The sequence below is a fragment of the Coturnix japonica genome, chromosome 11 (genome assembly GCF_054131305.1).
Source record: "Coturnix japonica strain WE chromosome 11, WE-NBRP24, whole genome shotgun sequence".
NCBI classification, from domain to species: domain Eukaryota; kingdom Metazoa; phylum Chordata; class Aves; order Galliformes; family Phasianidae; genus Coturnix; species Coturnix japonica.
In genome coordinates, this window is record NC_140673.1 from 3202381 (window position 1) to 3226476 (window position 24096).

General features: G+C 54.2%; 3 protein-coding genes across 3 annotated transcripts; all 3 read right to left on the bottom strand.

Annotated features, from left to right (window-relative positions):
* Positions 1-2698: 2698 nt before the first annotated feature.
* LOC146758947 (uncharacterized) lies at positions 2699-7165 on the bottom strand. The gene is made up of 4 exons (XM_085511953.1): positions 3956-7165; positions 3671-3791; positions 3117-3217; positions 2699-2808 (listed from the first exon to the last, which is right to left on the bottom strand). The coding sequence occupies exons 1-4, from the start codon at positions 6756-6758 to the stop codon at positions 2699-2701; spliced, it is 3135 nt and encodes a 1044-aa protein (XP_085368079.1). The 5' UTR covers positions 6759-7165.
* Positions 7166-7498: 333 nt separating this feature from the next.
* Positions 7499-9690, bottom strand: LOC146758948 (uncharacterized). The gene is given in 7 exon segments (XM_085511955.1): positions 7499-7663; positions 8364-8798; positions 8800-9034; positions 9036-9077; positions 9079-9149; positions 9151-9285; positions 9287-9690. Coding segments are annotated over 7 exon segments (1098 nt in total). The 5' UTR covers positions 9302-9690.
* A 4135-nt stretch (positions 9691-13825) lies between these two features.
* On the bottom strand, positions 13826-18271 carry LOC146758949 (uncharacterized). Its single transcript, XM_085511984.1, has one exon. The coding sequence runs from the start codon at positions 17260-17262 to the stop codon at positions 14116-14118; it is 3147 nt and encodes a 1048-aa protein (XP_085368110.1). The 5' UTR covers positions 17263-18271; the 3' UTR covers positions 13826-14115.
* Between the last annotated feature and the right edge of the window lie 5825 nt (positions 18272-24096).

Consider the following 24096-nt stretch of genomic DNA (forward strand, 5'->3'; position numbering starts at 1 on the left):
GGAAAGGTCAAGAACAAGTGAAGAAACAAACAAGCTAAAGCTATCAACCATTTCCAAAAACATTTTGATGAATTAAAACCTACACCACCGAAAACACGTGACTTGAGTCTAACTTCATTTCTGCTCTGAAAAAAATCACTCTGTCTTTTTCTAGTTCCTTCTTAAGTTTCTTGTTTTATTGTACCCTGCTCTCAGCCTTAAACTCATTTATTCTCACTAACAAGGAAGGACATGTTAAGGAAGTAAAGGTTGGGGGCACCTTGGGTTGTAGTGACCACGAGATGGTGGAGTTCAAGATCCAGAGTGGAAGAAGCAAGGTAAAAAGTAGGATTGCTACCCTGGACTTCAGGAGAGCCAACACTGGTCTCTTCCGGGACCTGCTTGGAGCTATCCCGTGGGCTAGGTGTTAGAAGGTAAGGGGGCCTTTGAGAGCTGGTCAGCATTTAAACAGCGCTACTTCCAAGCTCAGGATCAGTACATCCATCTGACTACGAAATCGGGAAGGGGTGGCAGGAGACCTGTGTGGATGAGCAAGGAGCTCATGCACAAACTCAAAGGGAAGAAGAAGGTCCATGAATGTGGAAAAAGGGTCTGACCACTTGGGAATAATATAGGAATGTTGTCATGGCCTGCAGGGATGTGATGAGGAAAGCTAAAGCCACCTGGAATTGAATCTGCCTAAAGTGATAACGGATAATAAAAAAGGCTTTTTAAAGTAAGTTAACAGCAAAAGGAAGACTAGGGAGAACAAGGGTCCCCTACTAAGTGAGGGGGGTGTTCTTGTAACAGGGGGATGCTGAGAAGGCAGAGTTACTGAATACCTCCTTTGCTTCTGTCTTCAGTGAAAAGGCTCTCCCTCTGGAATCCCAGACCCTGGAGGTTAGTGAGAGGGTCTGGGGAATGGGAGACTTCCCTTTAGTCAGGGAAGAGGTGGTCCGTGAGCTCCTAGGTGACACTGAGTTCCATAAATCCATGGGGCCTGATGGGTTGCATCCACAGGTGCTGAGGGAGCTGGCGGAAGTGATTGCTGAACCGCTCTCTCCATCATCTTAGAGAGGTCTTGGAGAATGGGGGAGGTCCCTGAAGACTGGAGGATAGCCAGTGTCACTCCAGTCTTCAAAAAGGGCAGGAAGGATGATCCTGGTAGTTATAGGCCAGTCAGCCTCACCTCTGTCCCTGGAAAGGTGATGGAACAGGTTGTGCTGGATGCCATCTCCAAACAATTGGAAGAAAAGGAGGTTATCAGGAGTAGCCATCATGGGTTCACCAGGGGGAAGTCATGCTCAACCAACGTGGTAGCCTTCTATGACATTGTCACTGGCTGGGTGGGGAGAGGGCGGTAGATGTAGTCTACCTTGATTTCAGCATGGCATTTGATACTCTTTCCCACAGCATCCTTATAACAAAGCTGAGGAAGTGTGGGCTAGATGAGTGGACGGTGAAGTGGTTTGAGAGCTGGCCGAATGGCAGAGCTCAGAGGATTGTCATTGGTGGTGCAAAGTCTGTTTGGAAACCTGTAACTAGCGGCGTTCCCTAGGGGTTGGTGCTGAGTCTGGTCTTGTTCAACACCTTCATCAATGACCTTGACAAGGGGATAGTGACCACCCTCAGCAAGTTTGCTGGTGATACGAAGCTGGGAGGATTGGCTGACATGCCTGAAGGCTGTGCTGCCATTCAGTGAGACCTGGACAGGCTGGAGAGCTGGGCAGTAAGAAACCGGATGAGGTTTAACAAATGCAAGTGAGGAGTCTTGCACCTAGGGAGAAATAATTGCATGCACCGGTACAGGCTGGGGGAAGACCTGCTGGAGAGGAGCTCTGCTGAGAGGGACCTGGGCGCCCTGGTGGACGACAGGTTGGCCATGAGCCAGCAGTGTGCCCTTGTAGCCAAACAGGCCAATGGCATTCTGGGGTGCATTAAAAAGAGCGTGTCCAGCAGGTTGAGGGAGGTGATCCTCCTTATCTACTCTGCCTGGTGAGGCCTCATCTGGAATACTGTGTCTAGTTCTGGGCTGCTCAGTACAAAGAAGACAGGGATCTCTTGGAAAGAGTCCAGCGGAGGGCCACAGAGATGGTGAAGGGCCCAGAGCATCTCCCCTATGAGGAGAGACTAAGTGAACTGGGTCTGTTTAGCCTTGAGTTAAGAATGCTGAGAGGGGGTTTGATCCAGGTCTATAAATACCTGAGATGTGGGGTCATAGTTGTGATGCTGGTCCCCTTTCGGTAGTGTGCGGGGACAGGACTAGGGGTAATGGGAAGAAACTACAGCATAGGAAGTTCTGCACGAAGAACGAAGAAGTGTGGAAGAACTTCTTTATGGTGAGGGTGACAGAGCACTGGAACAGGCTGCCCAGGGAGGTGGTGGACTCTCCTCTGGAGATATTCAAGACCCGACTGGATGCCTACATGTGCAACGTGGTGTAGGGAGCCTGCTTTGGCAGGGGGATTGGACTCGATGATCTCTAGAAGTCCCTTGCAACCCCTACAATTCTGTGATTCTGTGATTCTGTGAGATGTGGATCCTCTGGGGGACAGATGGCCATAGGTATGGGACAGGACGGGCACTGTATTCTGAAAATGTCAAGGGACTTCTCCTGGTGTGGAAGCCTAATGGGAAGTGGGAGACTTATAGGCACCTGGATGCCAACACTGCCCCTTCAGCAACAGCTGTCCCAAATGTTTCAGAATTGATTGCTGCTCTACAGAAACAGGCTCCTGCCTTTCTGGCTGCTCTTGATGTCTAAGACAGGTTTCTTATTGTCCCCTTGAGGAAGGCGGAGGACAGTCAGTTTGCATTTACTTGGAGGGACTGCAGTGCACATTCAGCTGATTACCCCAGGGGTACAAACACTCACCCACTCTGGTGCTCAGAGCATAGGCACGGAGGATGGAGAAGGTTATGTTGGACCACGGTGTCCGGGTTTGTCCCTATGCTGATGACATCCTCATATGGGGGAATGATGTCTTTGTGGGAATACCCAAGACTACACAGTGTGGCACCTGAGGAGCCCCGATCCAGCTGGGACACTCTTGGTGTCCTCTAGCCAGGGCTTCAGAGACCTTCAACCCTTTCATCACAGGCCACCTCACACACACAGCAGCTCAGCCAGCTCACACTTTGCAAGCGAGAAATCACCGTGCCTTGCACGCCCACGCTCTCTGCACTTGCTGCCATCACTGACACGGGGATCCACTGCTCCATTCTCTGATCCCAGTAGCTGCACAGAGACCAAACGTGCACAGACCAGACAGCACTCAGCCAGGATAGGGTTAAGGGATAAGGTTTAATCAGATTTCTACATCTACAGGATTGGGTGTTTCATCTCTGGGAGCTATTCTACAACTACAGGACAAGGGGAAATGGACTTAAGATGAAAGAGGGTAAATTTAGGTTGGATGTTAGGGGGAAGTTCTTTACTAGGAGCGTTGTGAGGCCCTGGAACAGGCTGCCCAGGGAGGTTGTGGATGCCCCGTCCTTAGAGGTGTTCAAGGCCAGGTTGGATGGGACCTTGGGCAACCTGATCTAGTAATTGTGGAAGGTTGGTGGCCCTGCCAGGCAGGGGGGTTTGGAACTTCATGATCCCTGAAGTCCCTTGCAATCCAGGTCATTCTTCAATTCTGTGATTTAGTTTGTTGTCTCTGGGAGCTGCCTGGTGTTTGCAGCCTCGTGCCTTTCCTCTTCCTGTCCCCTGATGCAGCTGCAGGTGCAAACTCTGCGCAGAGCCCGAAGCGCCATCCTGATGACAGCTGGCATCCGGCGGCGAGCCGCTGCGTGTGGTGCGTCAGTGGTACCTGTTGGGGACAGAGAGCTGTAGGCAAGAGGCAGAGGCACGGCCCTGCCTGCCACCCATCACCATGGAATTTCCCTGGGAGGACTGCACTGCATGTGGCAGGGCACAGAACGCCGCTGGCCTCCATGCCACTTGGTGGGCATGGCTTTCTGCCCGGGGACGTACCTGGGCCATCCTCCGGTGCATCTCTGAAGCACACGGAGCTCTGTGCACGTTTTCTGGCCTCTGCAGAAACCTGTGTGGAGAGAACAAAACCACAACCCAGTCTGTCACTGCCCGGTGATGCTGTGGGTGCCACGCGCCCAAGGAACGGATTGCCTTTCCAGGCCCCTTTGCTTGAAGGTAAGGCAGGGGTAACAGAAGGGTTCTCCACCCTAATGCGTGGAGCTGGCTGGAAAGGAGACAGCACCAGGCATCTTGCCACAGCGCAAGCTCCAGGCACCTCTCCTGCCTCTGCCTCAATTTCATGCCTGGTACCAACCACACACGCCTTGCTCACCTCGTCCTGAGGGCCCACATCTGCTCCCACACATGCTGACACCTGCTCCTCAGGCCTGGGATCTGCAGCCACAGATGATGCTGAAGATGTGGTCTCCACATCAACTGACGAATTATCAGATGTGCTGGGTGTTAAACTGACTGCCTCTGATGAAGTATCTTCCTCGGAGTAATAATCCCAGTCTTCCTCCACAGCATCCACTTTTGAAGTGCAAAGACGGGAGGGCAGGTGGATGCCCTCATCTGTCTCTGCAGTGTCTCTGGTATTCAGCATGCTCTCAGCAGTGCTAGAAGAACTGCTGCTGTCATCACTGGAGTCTTCTTGCACAAGTGGCAGTCTACCAGCCAACAATTGGAAATCACCAATTTCATGCCTGGTACCAACCACACACGCCTTGCTCACCTCATGCTGAGGGCCCACATCTGATCTCACACATGCTGACACCTGCTCCTCAGGCCTGGGATCTGCAGCCACAGATGTTGCTGAAGATGTGTCCTCCACCTCAGCAGATGATTTATCAGATGTGCCGAGTGTGACACTGACTGCCTCTGATGCAGCATCAGAGTCACACTCCCAGTCTTCCTCCACAGCCTCTGATGTCGAAGGGCAAAGACAGGAGGGCAGGTGCACACCCCCATCTGTCTCTGCAGTGTCTCTGCTATCCTGCTTGCTCTCTGCAGTAGCACTGCTGCTGTCATTGCTTGACTCTTCCTGCTCAACTGGCCATCTAATAGCCCACATTCGGGAATCAGCAGAGTCAAGAAACCAGCCATCAGCCCATGATGTTGTGGGCTGCGTGTCCGGCACGTCCTGAGCAGCACCAGCAGTGTTGGAAGCATTATCTCTTGCCTGGAGGCTTTGCTGCCCGCAGCTTCTCAGACTCTTTGGCCAGGAAATATTCCAGCGTGACATGATGTGCTCATTTCCATCCTCATCAAGAATTCTCCAGCGTACTGGGATCATAGGATACCCACGGGCCTGCCAGTTGATCACTCTGGGATCTTCCGATCTCTCTGCTTCTCCCAGAGCTTCTGCAGAGGAGTTAGGCGTGACAGTAGCTAGTCCTTCACTTGAGCCTCCTCTCTGAGACACTGACAAGAACAATATTGTTGCATTGGAGTCCACTGCAGACCACGCAACCTCAGAATATGAGCTTTCTGTATCTTCCGGCACTGATGCAGGCAGAGGCTCAAGGAGTTCTGCAAGCCCAGGACCAAAACGCAGAGGAGATCGTGAACACACAGTATGTGCCTTAGAAGGGACAAGTGAGGCAGCCTGCAGGGTGCCAGATAACTGTCCTGAAATTTCTCTCCCAGCGCTCTCTTCCAGTTCTTGCTGCAAATCCTGGACTAATACATCCCTGGCTGGGGAATCATCAGAGGCAGAGGAGCATTCAGTGTTGGAAGAAGTTGAGTTCTCCCCATCTTCAGTACCGGTTACTGCCAAACTCTCGAGGTGTCCTCCAGGCCCAGGCTGTGCAGCCAGAAGAGAAGCTGCACATACAGTGTCTGCCTCAACAGATGAGGCAAGAGATGCGCTGCACAGGTTGCCAGATGACTGTCCCGTGGATTCCTTCTCAGCAGCCTCTTCCAGCTCCTGCAGCTCAACCTGCACTCCAGCATCACTGGTTCGGGAACCACCAGAGGCAGGAATCTGTCCCTCAGCCCTGGTTGTCACAGAGCCTATGCCCAGTCTTCCCTGAGCAGTGCTGGCAGCGCTGGCACCGTCTGCTGCCGCTTGGGGCATGAGAAGCCTGGGCACACTCACAGGGTTTGCCCAGCTGGTATTGCGACTGGATACGTGTGGTGTTTGCCGAGGTCTTCGGGGAAGTCTTGGGAGTCTGACGCTTCTAATGCCGATGGTGCATTCTCTGCCTCGCGCAGCAGGTGCGCAGGCTGCTGCACCAGAACGCCGGGGTGCAGCTGCCGGCATCCCTGGCCGCCTTAAGTGAGGCAGCAAGGATGGCTGAGGCTGTCTCCGTTGCCCGCCGGCACTGCTGCGGGTCACCGACAGCGTGAACTGCCACCCGCCCGCCTGCAAGAGAAGCCGAGGAGAAACACCAGGTGAGCGCGGTCCGTCCCGCTCCCGCCCCACGGAGCACCGAGGGCAGCGCTCATGTGGGCGGTCCCCGCGCCACGCGGGAAGACGTTCGGCCTCGCCTCCCTCGGGCTCCCTACCTGTGCGCGGCGGCTCCCGGAGGCCCGCGAGCTCTCCGGGCCGGGCAGCGGCGGCAGATGGACGCCGTGGAGGGACGAGCCCGGGCTCCGGCTGCCCGGCGGCACCGCTCGCGGCGCCGTGCGGCCCACCTGTGGGGAGAAGGAGGCGTGAGATGGAGGTGGCCAGGTCGCCACCGGCGGCCCGGCCGAGCCCGGCCCCGCTGCTCTCCGCCTGCCTCACCTGGCGGCGTTCCTGCACGCGTGGCAGCCCTGCGTTGGGCTGGGAGTCGTCCTTCTCGCGCTTCTCGCTCATCTCCGCGTCCTCGCACAGAGGCACAGGGAAGCACCCAGGAGCTGCTGCCTCCTCACGGAGCCGCTGTCCTGAGAGTGAGCGGCACTCCCTCCAGGGGACGCTGACCCCTCAAGGCAGCCCCGCGTCACAACGGCCTTCGGGTTCGATGCCGGCCCGCGTCACAAAGCCCTGGCGGTTACGACAGCCCACTGTGACAGCCCTCCGCACGTGCCTGGCAGCCGGCTGCCTGTGACTCAGCGTGGTCCTGATGACGGGCCACGAGCGGTGAGTGGCAGCATGTCGGGGACAGATGGCTATAGGCAAGGGACAGGGCAAGCACTGGGCAATGCCTTGCATGCTCCCCGCCACCACAGCTAGTTGAACTCAGTTGTTCCTTTCTGTGATGTCTCTCCACCCAGTTGTGGACATATCTGGGCCATCTCCTGACGTTCTGTGCTCCTCCTGTGGACTCTGCAGAAACCTGTGAGGCAAGAGCAAATCCACAGCTCTGTAGGTTCCTGGCCAGCAACACTCCACAAGTTCCATGTTATCTTCTGGCTTGTCAGACATGCCCTTCACATGAAGGCAAGCCAAGTGTTATGGAGAGGATGTCCACCTTTGTGCATGGAACTGGATGGAAAGTAGATATGACCAGGCATCTCCTCACAGTGCACACTCCAGCGTAGCTCCTGGAGTCTGTGCCTTCATTTCACACCTGGTACTGACCACATGGATATTTCTCACCTCGTGCTGATGGCCTTTTACGCTCTTTTGCGTGCAGATGAATGTTCCTCCGGTCTGAGATGTGCAACCAGAGGGGAAGCTGAAGGCACGGTCTTTGCCTCAGCAGATGAAGCATCTGATATGCTTGGTGGGACACTGACTGCTTCAGCAGCATCTTGAGATTGTCTTTCTTCCTCTACAGCCTGCAAGTATAGAGTTTATTAGAGTAAAAACTACAGGGTAAGGGCAGCTGTCAGTGCAGTGTCTCTGGCATCCAGTTGGCTGTGATCTGTGCCAGCAGCATTGGCATCTTGGTCTGTCATCTGTGGTCTGTCCCTGCGCATCGTGCACTCTTAATATACCGAGTACGGGAAGGACCAGAGGCAGGAAACTGGCCATCAGCCCTCGCTGTTGTGATGGAGATACCTTGCATGCCCTGAGCAGTGTTGGCAGCACTGGCACCATCATCAGCTGCTTGGGGCTAAGAAGCCTGGGCTTGCTCGTTCTGTATGCCCTGGACCCATTCCAGCAGGACAACATCTGTTCCTTCCTTGCCCCATCACGGATCCCCAGTTTGCTGGGTGAACTGGAAGATATCCATAGGCCTCCCAGTAGATCTCTCTGGGATCTCACAGCGTTTGTGGTTCTCCCAGAGCTTGTATGGAGAACCCAGACATGGCCACAGCTGTTTGTTCTCTTCCCCCTCCCTCACATGCTGTCGGCGCACTAGCCTCCTCTGGACAGTGTGCAGTCTTGGGAGAAGTTGAGTGTTTTGCACCTCTGGTGACTGAGGCAGACAGACTCAAGTTGCCCTGCAGGCCCTGGGCCTGAGTCCAGAAGAGAAGCTGAACGCGCTGTTTCTGCCTCTTCAGATGGGGCAAGACCTGTGCAACAACAAATCACCAGAAACTGTCCTGCAGTTTCTCCCTCAGTGGGCTCTTCCAGCTCTTGCTGCACAGCCTGCACGCTTATGTCTGAGGTCTGGGAATCACCAGATACCAGAAACTGGCCCTCAGCATTCGCTGTTGTGGTAGAGATGCCAAGCGTGCCCTGAGCAGTGCCGGAAGTGTTGGCATCATCATCTGCTGCTTGGGATCTCCAGTGCCCTGGCCCTTTCACGCTGTTTGGCCAGGACACATTCCATCTGGACAACATCTGGTCCTTTTTCTCCTCATCACGAATTCTGCGGATTGCTGGGATCGTGGCAGAATATCCACAGGCCATCCTGGTGATTTCTCTGGGATCTTGTCTCTTTGGAATAAGTGCAGCCTTGGAAGAAGCTGAATTTTCCACATCTTCAGGCACAGATGGGACAGAGTCTCCTTGTTTGCTCTTTGCCATGACGTGCCTCCCCTTCTGAGCCCTTCTTTGCAGATGGGGAATGTGGTGTAGAGGCTGCACCAGTGCCTCGGGTGCCCTCCCGAGCATCTGTCCAAGCCATGGGGATCTTACCAGCATTAGTGGCTTGCACCTGGGCAGTTGTTGCTGGTGCTCCCAGGCTGCTGGTGCATGCACCATGCCCCGGTACTGCCAGCTGCACGCCAACTCTTGGGCTTCTGGCTGCAGCGCACAGGGTACCCTTGCTTGGCTCTAGCGTGCAGAGGCATGAGAACAGTTAGAGTCTTTGAGGGCTGGCGCCCTGCTCTCAGATCTCACTGCCAGGTCTTGGACATGCAAGGTTCCCTGAAGGACCTGGAGAAACTTCTGGGAGTCTGCCGCCTCTAATGCCTATGGCACGTGCTCTGCCTCTTGCAGCAGGTGCGCAGGTTGCTGCTTGCAGAGCAAGCAGCTTATGGGCATTAGAAGATGCTGCTGCATGCTGGGGGTGCAGCTGCCGGCATCCCTGCTCACCTTAAGTGAGGCAGCAAGGATGGCTGAGGCTGTCTCCTTTGCCCGCAGGCACTGCTGCGGGTCACTGACAGCGTGAACTCCCACCTGCCTGCAAGAGAAGCCGAGTTAGAAACACCAAGTGAGCGCGGTCCTTCCAGCTCACGCCCCACAGAACGCTCAGCCACGGGCATCTGCTGCCCGGCTCCCCATAGCCAAACCGGCAGAGGACGGTCCCCATATGGCAGCCCCCACGGCCCTACTGTGGCAGCTCTGCTCACATGCCTGGGCAGCTGGCTGGCTGCGGCTCAGCCTCATCCTGATGACAGCTGGCCACCAGCAGCAAGTTGCAGTGTGTGATGCGGCAGTGGCTCCTGTGGAGGACAGAGAGCTGTAGGCAGGGGGCAGATACCTGTAGGCTAGGGGCAGGGCAAGCACCAGGCAAGGCCCTACCTGCCTCCAGTCACCACAGCTTTCCCCTGGGAGAGGTGGCCTTGGCACAGCAGTACTCTGTACACAGAGCTGCTCACTGGGCTGGTTGGGGTCGGCAGGCCCTCACTGGGATGTCTCTTCACTTGGGGACATACCTTGGCTTGCTCATGCTATGCAGCCAGGATGTGTTCCTACTGGACAACAATATCCTCCCCCCTGCTTCCCGCCACGTCCTATCACTACACTTGCAATAAGTTTATTCACCTGAAGTTTCTAAACTCCCTTGAAATATCGGAAGGTCGCAATGAGGTCTCCCTGCAGCCTTCCCTTTTCTGGGCTGAACAATCCTGGAAAACGCATGTATATGTATATATATGCGTATGTATGTATGTGTATATACATGCATATTTACAAAACAAGTGATTTCTTCCCCCCCACCAAGTTACGCGCAGCCTGTCCCTGAGCAGTGTCTGCCCCCTCCCTGGCCAGATCCGCACGGTTTTATTTGCTTTTGTATGATGTCATATGGTGTGAGTGCCCCTTCCTGCTCCTTGTCCCCTCCCAGCCCCCTCGCTGGCAGGACAGTAGGAGAAGCTGAGGAACAGAAACATCCTTGGCTCTGTACATCATGGCTCAGCAACAACCAAAGCTCTGATGCGCTATCGGCATTCTTCTCCTAAAGCCAAAACATGGCATCACACCAGACACTGTTAAGAAAATCAGCTTCTTAATTTTAGTCTAGACAGATCAACAGGAGGAAAGGAAGATTTGCTTTTCCAGAATAAGCAACAGAGGAAAGGTCAAGAACAAGTGAAGAAACAAACAAGCTAAAGCTATCAACCATTTCCAAAAACATTTTGATGAATTAAAACCTACACCACCGAAAACACGTGACTTGAGTCTAACTTCATTTCTGCTCTGAAAAAATCACTCTGTCTTTTTCTAGTTCCTTCTTAAGTTTCTTGTTTTACTGTACCCTGCTCTCAGCCTTAAACTCATTTATTCTCACTAACAAGGAAGGACATGTTAAGGAAGTAAAGGTTGGGGGCACCTTGGGTTGTAGTGATCACGAGATGGTGGAGTTCAAGATCCAGAGTGGAAGAAGCAAGGTAAAAAGTAGGATTGCTACCCTGGACTTCAGGAGAGCCAACACTGGTCTCTTCCGGGACCTGCTTGGAGCTATCCCGTGGGCTAGGTGTTAGAAGGTAAGGGGGCCTTTGAGAGCTGGTCAGCATTTAAACAGCGCTACTTCCAAGCTCAGGATCAGTACATCCATCTGACTACGAAATCGGGAAGGGGTGGCAGGAGACCTGTGTGGATGAGCAAGGAGCTCATGCACAAACTCAAAGGGAAGAAGAAGGTCCATGAATGTGGAAAAAGGGTCTGACCACTTGGGAATAATATAGGAATGTTGTCATGGCCTGCAGGGATGTGATGAGGAAAGCTAAAGCCACCTGGAATTGAATCTGCCTAAAGTGATAACGGATAATAAAAAAGGCTTTTTAAAGTAAGTTAACAGCAAAAGGAAGACTAGGGAGAACGAGGGTCCCCTACTAAGTGAGGGGGGTGTTCTTGTAACAGGGGGATGCTGAGAAGGCAGAGTTACTGAATACCTCCTTTGCTTCTGTCTTCAGTGAAAAGGCTCTCCCTCTGGAATCCCAGACCCTGGAGGTTAGTGAGAGGGTCTGGGGAATGGGAGACTTCCCTTTAGTCAGGGAAGAGGTGGTCCGTGAGCTCCTAGGTGACACTGAGTTCCATAAATCCATGGGGCCTGATGGGTTGCATCCACAGGTGCTGAGGGAGCTGGCGGAAGTGATTGCTGAACCGCTCTCTCCATCATCTTAGAGAGGTCTTGGAGAATGGGGGAGGTCCCTGAAGACTGGAGGATAGCCAGTGTCACTCCAGTCTTCAAAAAGGGCAGGAAGGATGATCCTGGTAGTTATAGGCCAGTCAGCCTCACCTCTGTCCCTGGAAAGGTGATGGAACAGGTTGTGCTGGATGCCATCTCCAAACAATTGGAAGAAAAGGAGGTTATCAGGAGTAGCCATCATGGGTTCACCAGGGGGAAGTCATGCTCAACCAACGTGGTAGCCTTCTATGACATTGTCACTGGCTGGGTGGGGAGAGGGCGGTACATGTAGTCTACCTTGATTTCAGCATGGCATTTGATACTCTTTCCCACAGCATCCTTATAACAAAGCTGAGGAAGTGTGGGCTAGATGAGTGGACGGTGAAGTGGTTTGAGAGCTGGCCGAATGGCAGAGCTCAGAGGATTGTCATTGGTGGTGCAAAGTCTGTTTGGAAACCTGTAACTAGCGGCGTTCCCTAGGGGTTGGTGCTGAGTCTGGTCTTGTTCAACACCTTCATCAATGACCTTGACAAGGGGATAGTGACCACCCTCAGCAAGTTTGCTGGTGATACGAAGCTGGGAGGATTGGCTGACATGCCTGAAGGCTGTGCTGCCATTCAGTGAGACCTGGACAGGCTGGAGAGCTGGGCAGTAAGAAACCGGATGAGGTTTAACAAATGCAAGTGAGGAGTCTTGCACCTAGGGAGAAATAATTGCATGCACCGGTACAGGCTGGGGGAAGACCTGCTGGAGAGGAGCTCTGCTGAGAGGGACCTGGGCGTCCTGGTGGACGACAGGTTGGCCATGAGCCAGCAGTGTGCCCTTGTAGCCAAACAGGCCAATGGCATTCTGGGGTGCATTAAAAAGAGCGTGTCCAGCAGGTTGAGGGAGATGATCCTCCTCATCTACTCTGCCTGGTGAGGCCTCATCTGGAATACTGTGTCTAGTTCTGGGCTGCTCAGTACAAAGAAGACAGGGATCTCTTGGAAAGAGTCCAGCGGAGGGCCACAGAGATGGTGAAGGGCCCAGAGCATCTCCCCTATGAGGAGAGACTAAGTGAACTGGGTCTGTTTAGCCTTGAGTTAAGAATGCTGAGAGGGGGTTTGATCCAGGTCTATAAATACCTGAGATGTGGGGTCATAGTTGCGATGCTGGTCCCCTTTCGGTAGTGTGCGGGGACAGGACTAGGGGTAATGGGAAGAAACTACAGCATAGGAAGTTCTGCACGAATGTGTGGAAGAACTTCTTTATGGTGAGGGTGACAGAGCACTGGAACAGGCTGCCCAGGGAGGTGGTGGACCCTCCTCTGGAGATATTCAAGACCCGACTGGATGCCTACATGTGCAACGTGGTGTAGGGAGCCTGCTTTGGCAGGGGGATTGGACTCGATGATCTCTAGAAGTCCCTTGCAACCCCTACAATTCTGTGATTCTGTGATTCTGTGAGATGTGGATCCTCTGGGGGACAGATGGCCATAGGTATGGGACAGGACGGGCACTGTATTCTGAAAATGTCAAGGGACTTCTCCTGGTGTGGAAGCCTAATGGGAAGTGGGAGACTTATAGGCACCTGGATGCCAACACTGCCCCTTCAGCAACAGCTGTCCCAAATGTTTCAGAATTGATTGCTGCTCTACAGAAACAGGCTCCTGCCTTTCTGGCTGCTCTTGATGTCTAAGACAGGTTTCTTATTGTCCCCTTGAGGAAGGCGGAGGACAGTCAGTTTGCATTTACTTGGAGGGACTGCAGTGCACATTCAGCTGATTACCCCAGGGGTACAAACACTCACCCACTCTGGCGCTCAGAGCATAGGCACGGAGGATGGAGAAGGTTATGTTGGACCACGGTGTCCGGGTTTGTCCCTATGCTGATGACATCCTCATATGGGGGAATGATGTCTTTGTGGGAATACCCAAGACTACACAGTGTGGCACCTGAGGAGCCCCGATCCAGCTGGGACACTCTTGGTCTCCTCTAGCCAGGGCTTCAGAGACCTTCAACCCTTTCATCACAGGCCACCTCACACACACACAGCAGCTCAGCCAGCTCACACTTTGCAAGCGAGAAATCACCGTGCCTTGCACGCCCACGCTCTCTGCACTTGCTGCCATCACTGACACGGGGATCCACTGCTCCATTCTCTGATCCCAGTAGCTGCACAGAGACCAAACGTGCACAGACCAGACAGCACTCAGCCAGGATAGGGTTAAGGGATAAGGTTTAATCAGATTTCTACATCTACAGGATTGGGTGTTTCATCCCTGGGAGCTATTCTACAACTACAGGACAAGGGGAAATGGACTTAAGATGAAAGAGGGTAAATTTAGGTTGGATGTTAGGGGGAAGTTCTTTACTAGGAGCGTTGTGAGGCCCTGGAACAGGCTGCCCAGGGAGGTTGTGGATGCCCCGTCCTTAGAGGTGTTCAAGGCCAGGTTGGATGGGACCTTGGGCAACCTGATCTAGTAATTGTGGAAGGTTGGTGGCCCTGCCAGGCAGGGGGGTTTGGAACTTCATGATCCCTGAAGTCCCTTGCAATCCAGGTCATTCTTCAATTCTGTGATTTAGTTTGTTGTCTCTGGGAGCTGCCTGGTGTTTGCAGCCTCGTGCCTTTCCTCTTCCTGTCCCCTGATGCAGCTGCAGGTGCAAACTCTGCGCAGAGCCCGAAGCGCCATCCTGATGACAGCTGGCATCCGGCGGCGAGCCGCTGCGTGTGGTGCGTCAGTGGTACCTGTTGGGGACAGAGAGCTGTAGGCAAGAGGCAGAGGCACGGCCCTGCCTGCCACCCACCACCATGGAATTTCCCTGGGAGGACTGCACTGCATGTGGCAGGGCACAGAACGCCGCTGGCCTCCGTGCCACTTGGTGGGCATGGCTTTCTGCCCGGGGACGTACCTGGGCCATCCTCCGGTGCATCTCTGAAGCACACGGAGCTCTGTGCACGTTTTCTGGCCTCTGCAGAAACCTGTGTGGAGAGAACAAAACCACAACCCAGTCTGTCACTGCCCGGTGATGCTGTGGGTGCCACGCGCCCAAGGAACGGATTGCCTTTCCAGGCCCCTTTGCTTGAAGGTAAGGCAGGGGTAACAGAAGGGTTCTCCACCCTAATGCGTGGAGCTGGCTGGAAAGGAGACAGCACCAGGCATCTTGCCACAGCGCAAGCTGCAGGCACCTCTCCTGCCTCTGCCTCAATTTCATGCCTGGTACCAACCACACACGCCTTGCTCACCTCGTCCTGAGGGCCCACATCTGCTCCCACACATGCTGACACCTGCTCCTCAGGCCTGGGATCTGCAGCCACAGATGATGCTGAAGATGTGGTCTCCACATCAACTGATGAATTATCAGATGTGCTGGGTGTTAAACTGACTGCCTCTGATGAAGTATCTTCCTCGGAGTAATAATCCCAGTCTTCCTCCACAGCATCCACTTTTGAAGTGCAAAGACGGGAGGGCAGGTGGATGCCCTCATCTGTCTCTGCAGTGTCTCTGGTATTCAGCATGCTCTCAGCAGTGCTAGAAGAACTGCTGCTGTCATCGCTGGAGTCTTCTTGCACAAGTGGCAGTCTACCAGCCAACAATTGGAAATCACCAATTTCATGCCTGGTACCAACCACACACGCCTTGCTCACCTCATGCTGAGGGCCCACATCTGATCCCACACATGCTGACACCTGCTCCTCAGGCCTGGGATCTGCAGCCACAGATGTTGCTGAAGATGTGTCCTCCACCTCAGCAGATGAATTATCAGATGTGCCGAGTGTGACACTGACTGCCTCTGATGCAGCATCAGAGTCACACTCCCAGTCTTCCTCCACAGCCTCTGATGTCGAAGGGCAAAGACAGGAGGGCAGGTGCACACCCCCATCTGTCTCTGCAGTGTCTCTGCTATCCTGCTTGCTCTCTGCAGTAGCACTGCTGCTGTCATTGCTTGACTCTTCCTGCTCAACTGGCCATCTAATAGCCCACATTCGGGAATCAGCAGAGTCAAGAAACCAGCCATCAGCCCATGATGTTGTGGGCTGCGTGTCCGGCACGTCCTGAGCAGCACCAGCAGTGTTGGAAGCATTATCTCTTGCCTGGAGGCTTTGCTGCCCGCAGCTTCTCAGACTCTTTGGCCAGGAAATATTCCAGCGTGACATGATGTGCTCATTTCCATCCTCATCAAGAATTCTCCAGCGTACTGGGATCATAGGATACCCACGGGCCTGCCAGTTGATCACTCTGGGATCTTCCGATCTCTCTGCTTCTCCCAGAGCTTCTGCAGAGGAGTTAGGCGTGACAGTAGCTAGTCCTTCACTTGAGCCTCCTCTCTGAGACACTGACAAGAACAATATTGTTGCATTGGAGTCCACTGCAGACCACGCAACCTCAGAATATGAGCTTTCTGTATCTTCCGGCACTGATGCAGGCAGAGGCTCAAGGAGTTCTGCAAGCCCAGGACCAAAACGCAGAGGAGATCGTGAACACACAGTATGTGCCTTAGAAGGGACAAGTGAGGCAGCCTGCAGGGTGCCAGATAACTGTCCTGAAATTTCTCTCCCAGCGCTCTCTTCCAGTTCTTGCTGCAAATCCTGGACTAATACATCCCTGGCTGGGGAATCATCAGAGGCAGAGGAGCATTCAGTGTTGGAAGAAGTTGAGTTCTCCCCATCTTCAGTACCGGTTACTGCCAAACTCTCGAGGTGTCCTCCAGGCCCAGGCTGTGCAGCCAGAAGAGAAGCTGCACATACAGCGTCTGCCTCAACAGATGAGGCAAGAGATGCGCTGCACAGGTTGCCAGATGACTGTCCCGTGGATTCCTTCTCAGCAGCCTCTTCCAGCTCCTGCAGCTCAACCTGCACTCCAGCATCACTGGTTCGGGAACCACCAGAGGCAGGAATCTGTCCCTCAGCCCTGGTTGTCACAGAGCCTATGCCCAGTCTTCCCTGAGCAGTGCTGGCAGCGCTGGCACCGTCTGCTGCCGCTTGGGGCATGAGAAGCCTGGGCACACTCACAGGGTTTGCCCAGCTGGTATTGCGACTGGATACGTGTGGTGTTTGCCGAGGTCTTCGGGGAAGTCTTGGGAGTCTGACGCTTCTAATGCCGATGGTGCATTCTCTGCCTCGCGCAGCAGGTGCGCAGGCTGCTGCACCAGAACGCCGGGGTGCAGCTGCCGGCATCCCTGGCCGCCTTAAGTGAGGCAGCAAGGATGGCTGAGGCTGTCTCCGTTGCCCGCCGGCACTGCTGCGGGTCACCGACAGCGTGAACTGCCACCCGCCCGCCTGCAAGAGAAGCCGAGGAGAAACACCAGGTGAGCGCGGTCCGTCCCGCTCCCGCCCCACGGAGCACCGAGGGCAGCGCTCATGTGGGCGGTCCCCGCGCCACGCGGGAAGACGTTCGGCCTCGCCTCCCTCGGGCTCCCTACCTGTGCGCGGCGGCTCCCGGAGGCCCGCGAGCTCTCCGGGCCGGGCAGCGGCGGCAGATGGACGCCGTGGAGGGACGAGCCCGGGCTCCGGCTGCCCGGCGGCACCGCTCGCGGCGCCGTGCGGCCCACCTGTGGGGAGAAGGAGGCGTGAGATGGAGGTGGCCAGGTCGCCACCGGCGGCCCGGCCGAGCCCGGCCCCGCTGCTCTCCGCCTGCCTCACCTGGCGGCGTTCCTGCACGCGTGGCAGCCCTGCGTTGGGCTGGGAGTCGTCCTTCTCGCGCTTCTCGCTCATCTCCGCGTCCTCGCACAGAGGCACAGGGAAGCACCCAGGAGCTGCTGCCTCCTCACGGAGCCGCTGTCCTGAGAGTGAGCGGCACTCCCTCCAGGGGACGCTGACCCCTCAAGGCAGCCCCGCGTCACAACGGCCTTCGGGTTCGATGCCGGCCCGCGTCACAAAGCCCTGGCGGTTACGACAGCCCACTGTGACAGCCCTCCGCACGTGCCTGGCAGCCGGCTGCCTGTGACTCAGCGTGGTCCTGATGACGGGCCACGAGCGGTGAGTGGCAGCATGTCGGGGACAGATGGCTATAGGCAAGGGACAGGGCAAGCACTGGGCAATGCCTTGCATGCTCCCCGCCACCACAGCTAGTTGAACTCAGTTGTTCCTTTCTGTGATGTCTCTCCACCCAGTTGTGGACATATCTGGGCCATCTCCTGACGTTCTGTGCTCCTCCTGTGGACTCTGCAGAAACCTGTGAGGCAAGAGCAAATCCACAGCTCTGTAGGTTCCTGGCCAGCAACACTCCACAAGTTCCATGTTATCTTCTGGCTTGTCAGACGTGCCCTTCACATGAAGGCAAGCCAAGTGTTATGGAGAGGATGTCCACCTTTGTGCATGGAACTGGATGGAAAGTAGATATGACCAGGCATCTCCTCACAGTGCACACTCCAGCGTAGCTCCTGGAGTCTGTGCCTTCATTTCACACCTGGTACTGACCACATGGATATTTCTCACCTCGTGCTGATGGCCTTTTACGCTCTTTTGCGTGCAGATGAATGTTCCTCCGGTCTGAGATGTGCAACCAGAGGGGAAGCTGAAGGCACGGTCTTTGCCTCAGCAGATGAAGCATCTGATATGCTTGGTGGGACACTGACTGCTTCAGCAGCATCTTGAGATTGTCTTTCTTCCTCTACAGCCTGCAAGTATAGAGTTTATTAGAGTAAAAACTACAGGGTAAGGGCAGCTGTCAGTGCAGTGTCTCTGGCATCCAGTTGGCTGTGATCTGTGCCAGCAGCATTGGCATCTTGGTCTGTCATCTGTGGTCTGTCCCTGCGCATCGTGCACTCTTAATATACCGAGTACGGGAAGGACCAGAGGCAGGAAACTGGCCATCAGCCCTCGCTGTTGTGATGGAGATACCTTGCATGCCCTGAGCAGTGTTGGCAGCACTGGCACCATCATCAGCTGCTTGGGGCTAAGAAGCCTGGGCTTGCTCGTTCTGTATGCCCTGGACCCATTCCAGCAGGACAACATCTGTTCCTTCCTTGCCCCATCACGGATCCCCAGTTTGCTGGGTGAACTGGAAGATATCCATAGGCCTCCCAGTAGATCTCTCTGGGATCTCACAGCGTTTGTGGTTCTCCCAGAGCTTGTATGGAGAACCCAGACATGGCCACAGCTGTTTGTTCTCTTCCCCCTCCCTCACATGCTGTCGGCGCACTAGCCTCCTCTGGACAGTGTGCAGTCTTGGGAGAAGTTGAGTGTTTTGCACCTCTGGTGACTGAGGCAGACAGACTCAAGTTGCCCTGCAGGCCCTGGGCCTGAGTCCAGAAGAGAAGCTGAACGCGCTGTTTCTGCCTCTTCAGATGGGGCAAGACCTGTGCAACAACAAATCACCAGAAACTGTCCTGCAGTTTCTCCCTCAGTGGGCTCTTCCAGCTCTTGCTGCACAGCCTGCACGCTTATGTCTGAGGTCTGGGAATCACCAGATACCAGAAACTGGCCCTCAGCATTCGCTGTTGTGGTAGAGATGCCAAGCGTGCCCTGAGCAGTGCCGGAAGTGTTGGCATCATCATCTGCTGCTTGGGATCTCCAGTGCCCTGGCCCTTTCACGCTGTTTGGCCAGGACACATTCCATCTGGACAACATCTGGTCCTTTTTCTCCTCATCACGAATTCTGCGGATTGCTGGGATCGTGGCAGAATATCCACAGGCCATCCTGGTGATTTCTCTGGGATCTTGTCTCTTTGGAATAAGTGCAGCCTTGGAAGAAGCTGAATTTTCCACATCTTCAGGCACAGATGGGACAGAGTCTCCTTGTTTGCTCTTTGCCATGACGTGCCTCCCCTTCTGAGCCCTTCTTTGCAGATGGGGAATGTGGTGTAGAGGCTGCACCAGTGCCTCGGGTGCCCTCCCGAGCGTCTGTCCAAGCCATGGGGATCTTACCAGCATTAGTGGCTTGCACCTGGGCAGTTGTTGCTGGTGCTCCCAGGCTGCTGGTGCATGCACCATGCCCCGGTACTGCCAGCTGCACGCCAACTCTTGGGCTTCTGGCTGCAGCGCACAGGGTACCCTTGCTTGGCTCTAGCGTGCAGAGGCATGAGAACAGTTAGAGTCTTTGAGGGCTGGCGCCCTGCTCTCAGATCTCACTGCCAGGTCTTGGACATGCAAGGTTCCCTGAAGGACCTGGAGAAACTTCTGGGAGTCTGCCGCCTCTAATGCCTATGGCACGTGCTCTGCCTCTTGCAGCAGGTGCGCAGGTTGCTGCTTGCAGAGCAAGCAGCTTATGGGCATTAGAAGATGCTGCTGCATGCTGGGGGTGCAGCTGCCGGCATCCCTGCTCACCTTAAGTGAGGCAGCAAGGATGGCTGAGGCTGTCTCCTTTGCCCGCAGGCACTGCTGCGGGTCACTGACAGCGTGAACTCCCACCTGCCTGCAAGAGAAGCCGAGTTAGAAACACCAAGTGAGCGCGGTCCTTCCAGCTCACGCCCCACAGAACGCTCAGCCACGGGCATCTGCTGCCCGGCTCCCCATAGCCAAACCGGCAGAGGACGGTCCCCATATGGCAGCCCCCACGGCCCTACTGTGGCAGCTCTGCTCACATGCCTGGGCAGCTGGCTGGCTGCGGCTCAGCCTCATCCTGATGACAGCTGGCCACCAGCAGCAAGTTGCAGTGTGTGATGCGGCAGTGGCTCCTGTGGAGGACAGAGAGCTGTAGGCAGGGGGCAGATACCTGTAGGCTAGGGGCAGGGCAAGCACCAGGCAAGGCCCTACCTGCCTCCAGTCACCACAGCTTTCCCCTGGGAGAGGTGGCCTTGGCACAGCAGTACTCTGTACACAGAGCTGCTCACTGGGCTGGTTGGGGTCGGCAGGCCCTCACTGGGATGTCTCTTCACTTGGGGACATACCTTGGCTTGCTCATGCTATGCAGCCAGGATGTGTTCCTACTGGACAACAATATCCTCCCCCCTGCTTCCCGCCATGTCCTATCACTACACTTGCAATAAGTTTATTCACCTGAAGTTTCTAAACTCCCTTGAAATATCGGAAGTTCACAATGAGGTCTCCCTGCAGCCTTCCCTTTTCTGGGCTGAACAATCCTGGAAAACGCATGTATATGTATATATATGCGTATGTATGTATGTGTATATACATGCATATTTACAAAACAAGTGATTTCTTCCCCCCCACCAAGTTACGCGCAGCCTGTCCCTGAGCAGTGTCTGCCCCCTCCCTGGCCAGATCCGCACGGTTTTATTTGCTTTTGTATGATGTCATATGGTGTGAGTGCCCCTTCCTGTTCCTTGTCCCCTCCCAGCCCCCTCGCTGGCAGGACAGTAGGAGAAGCTGAGGAACAGAAACATCCTTGGCTCTGTACATCATGGCTCAGCAACAACCAAAGCTCTGATGCGCTATCGGCATTCTTCTCCTAAAGCCAAAACATGGCATCACACCAGACACTGTTAAGAAAATCAGCTTCTTAATTTTAGTCTAGACAGATCAACAGGAGGAAAGGAAGATTTGCTTTTCCAGAATAAGCAACAGAGGAAAGGTCAAGAACAAGTGAAGAAACAAACAATCTAAAGCTATCAACCATTTCCAAAAACATTTTGATGAATTAAAACCTACACCACCGAAAACACGTGACTTGAGTCTAACTTCATTTCTGCTCTGAAAAAATCACTCTGTCTTTTTCTAGTTCCTTCTTAAGTTTCTTGTTTTATTGTACCCTGCTCTCAGCCTTAAACTCATTTATTCTCACTAACAAGGAAGGACATGTTAAGGAAGTAAAGGTTGGGGGCACCTTGGGTTGTAGTGACCACGAGATGGTGGAGTTCAAGATCCAGAGTGGAAGAAGCAAGGTAAAAAGTAGGATTGCTACCCTGGACTTCAGGAGAGCCAACACTGGTCTCTTCCGGGACCTGCTTGGAGCTATCCCGTGGGCTAGGTGTTAGAAGGTAAGGGGGCCTTTGAGAGCTGGTCAGCATTTAAACAGCGCTACTTCCAAGCTCAGGATCAGTACATCCATCTGACTACGAAATCGGGAAGGGGTGGCAGGAGACCTGTGTGGATGAGCAAGGAGCTCATGCACAAACTCAAAGGGAAGAAGAAGGTCCATGAATGTGGAAAAAGGGTCTGACCACTTGGGAATAATATAGGAATGTTGTCATGGCCTGCAGGGATGTGATGAGGAAAGCTAAAGCCACCTGGAATTGAATCTGCCTAAAGTGATAACGGATAATAAAAAAGGCTTTTTAAAGTAAGTTAACAGCAAAAGGAAGACTAGGGAGAACGAGGGTCCCCTACTAAGTGAGGGGGGTGTTCTTGTAACAGGGGGATGCTGAGAAGGCAGAGTTACTGAATACCTCCTTTGCTTCTGTCTTCAGTGAAAAGGCTCTCCCTCTGGAATCCCAGACCCTGGAGGTTAGTGAGAGGGTCTGGGGAATGGGAGACTTCCCTTTAGTCAGGGAAGAGGTGGTCCGTGAGCTCCTAGGTGACACTGAGTTCCATAAATCCATGGGGCCTGATGGGTTGCATCCACAGGTGCTGAGGGAGCTGGCGGAAGTGATTGCTGAACCGCTCTCTCCATCATCTTAGAGAGGTCTTGGAGAATGGGGGAGGTCCCTGAAGACTGGAGGATAGCCAGTGTCACTCCAGTCTTCAAAAAGGGCAGGAAGGATGATCCTGGTAGTTATAGGCCAGTCAGCCTCACCTCTGTCCCTGGAAAGGTGATGGAACAGGTTGTGCTGGATGCCATCTCCAAACAATTGGAAGAAAAGGAGGTTATCAGGAGTAGCCATCATGGGTTCACCAGGGGGAAGTCATGCTCAACCAACGTGGTAGCCTTCTATGACATTGTCACTGGCTGGGTGGGGAGAGGGCGGTAGATGTAGTCTACCTTGATTTCAGCATGGCATTTGATACTCTTTCCCACAGCATCCTTATAACAAAGCTGAGGAAGTGTGGGCTAGATGAGTGGACGGTGAAGTTTGAGAGCTTGCTGGATGGCAGAGCTCAGAGCATTGTCATTGGTGGTGCAAAGTCTGTTTGGAAACCTGTAACTAGCGGCGTTCCCCTGGGGCTGGTGCTGAGTCTGGTCTTGTTCAACACCTTCATCAATGACCTTGACAAGGGGATAGTGACCACCCTCAGCAAGTTTGCTGGTGATACGAAGCTGGGAGGATTGGCTGACATGCCTGAAGGCTGTGCTGCCATTCAGTGAGACCTGGACAGGCTGGAGAGCTGGGCAGTAAGAAACCGGATGAGGTTTAACAAATGCAAGTGAGGAGTCTTGCACCTAGGGAGAAATAATTGCATGCACCGGTACAGGCTGGGGGAAGACCTGCTGGAGAGGAGCTCTGCTGAGAGGGACCTGGGCGTCCTGGTGGACGACAGGTTGGCCATGAGCCAGCAGTGTGCCCTTGTAGCCAAACAGGCCAATGGCATTCTGGGGTGCATTAAAAAGAGCGTGTCCAGCAGGTTGAGGGAGATGATCCTCCTCATCTACTCTGCCTGGTGAGGCCTCATCTGGAATACTGTATCTAGTTCTGGGCTGCTCAGTACAAAGAAGACAGGGATCTCTTGGAAAGAGTCCAGCGGAGGGCCACAGAGATGGTGAAGGGCCCAGAGCATCTCCCCTATGAGGAGAGACTAAGTGAACTGGGTCTGTTTAGCCTTGAGTTAAGAATGCTGAGAGGGGGTTTGATCCAGGTCTATAAATACCTGAGATGTGGGGTCATAGTTGCGATGCTGGTCCCCTTTCGGTAGTGTGCGGGGACAGGACTAGGGGTAATGGGAAGAAACTACAGCATAGGAAGTTCTGCACGAAGAACGAAGAAGTGTGGAAGAACTTCTTTATGGTGAGGGTGACAGAGCACTGGAACAGGCTGCCCAGGGAGGTGGTGGACTCTCCTCTGGAGATATTCAAGACCCGACTGGATGCCTACATGTGCAACGTGGTGTAGGGAGCCTGCTTTGGCAGGGGGATTGGACTCGATGATCTCTAGAAGTCCCTTGCAACCCCTACAATTCTGTGATTCTGTGATTCTGTGAGATGTGGATCCTCTGGGGGACAGATGGCCATAGGTATGGGACAGGACGGGCACTGTATTCTGAAAATGTCAAGGGACTTCTCCTGGTGTGGAAGCCTAATGGGAAGTGGGAGACTTATAGGCACCTGGATGCCAACACTGCCCCTTCAGCAACAGCTGTCCCAAATGTTTCAGAATTGATTGCTGCTCTACAGAAACAGGCTCCTGCCTTTCTGGCTGCTCTTGATGTCTAAGACAGGTTTCTTATTGTCCCCTTGAGGAAGGCGGAGGACAGTCAGTTTGCATTTACTTGGAGGGACTGCAGTGCACATTCAGCTGATTACCCCAGGGGTACAAACACTCACCCACTCTGGTGCTCAGAGCATAGGCACGGAGGATGGAGAAGGTTATGTTGGACCACGGTGTCCGGGTTTGTCCCTATGCTGATGACATCCTCATATGGGGGAATGATGTCTTTGTGGGAATACCCAAGACTACACAGTGTGGCACCTGAGGAGCCCCGATCCAGCTGGGACACTCTTGGTGTCCTCTAGCCAGGGCTTCAGAGACCTTCAACCCTTTCATCACAGGCCAC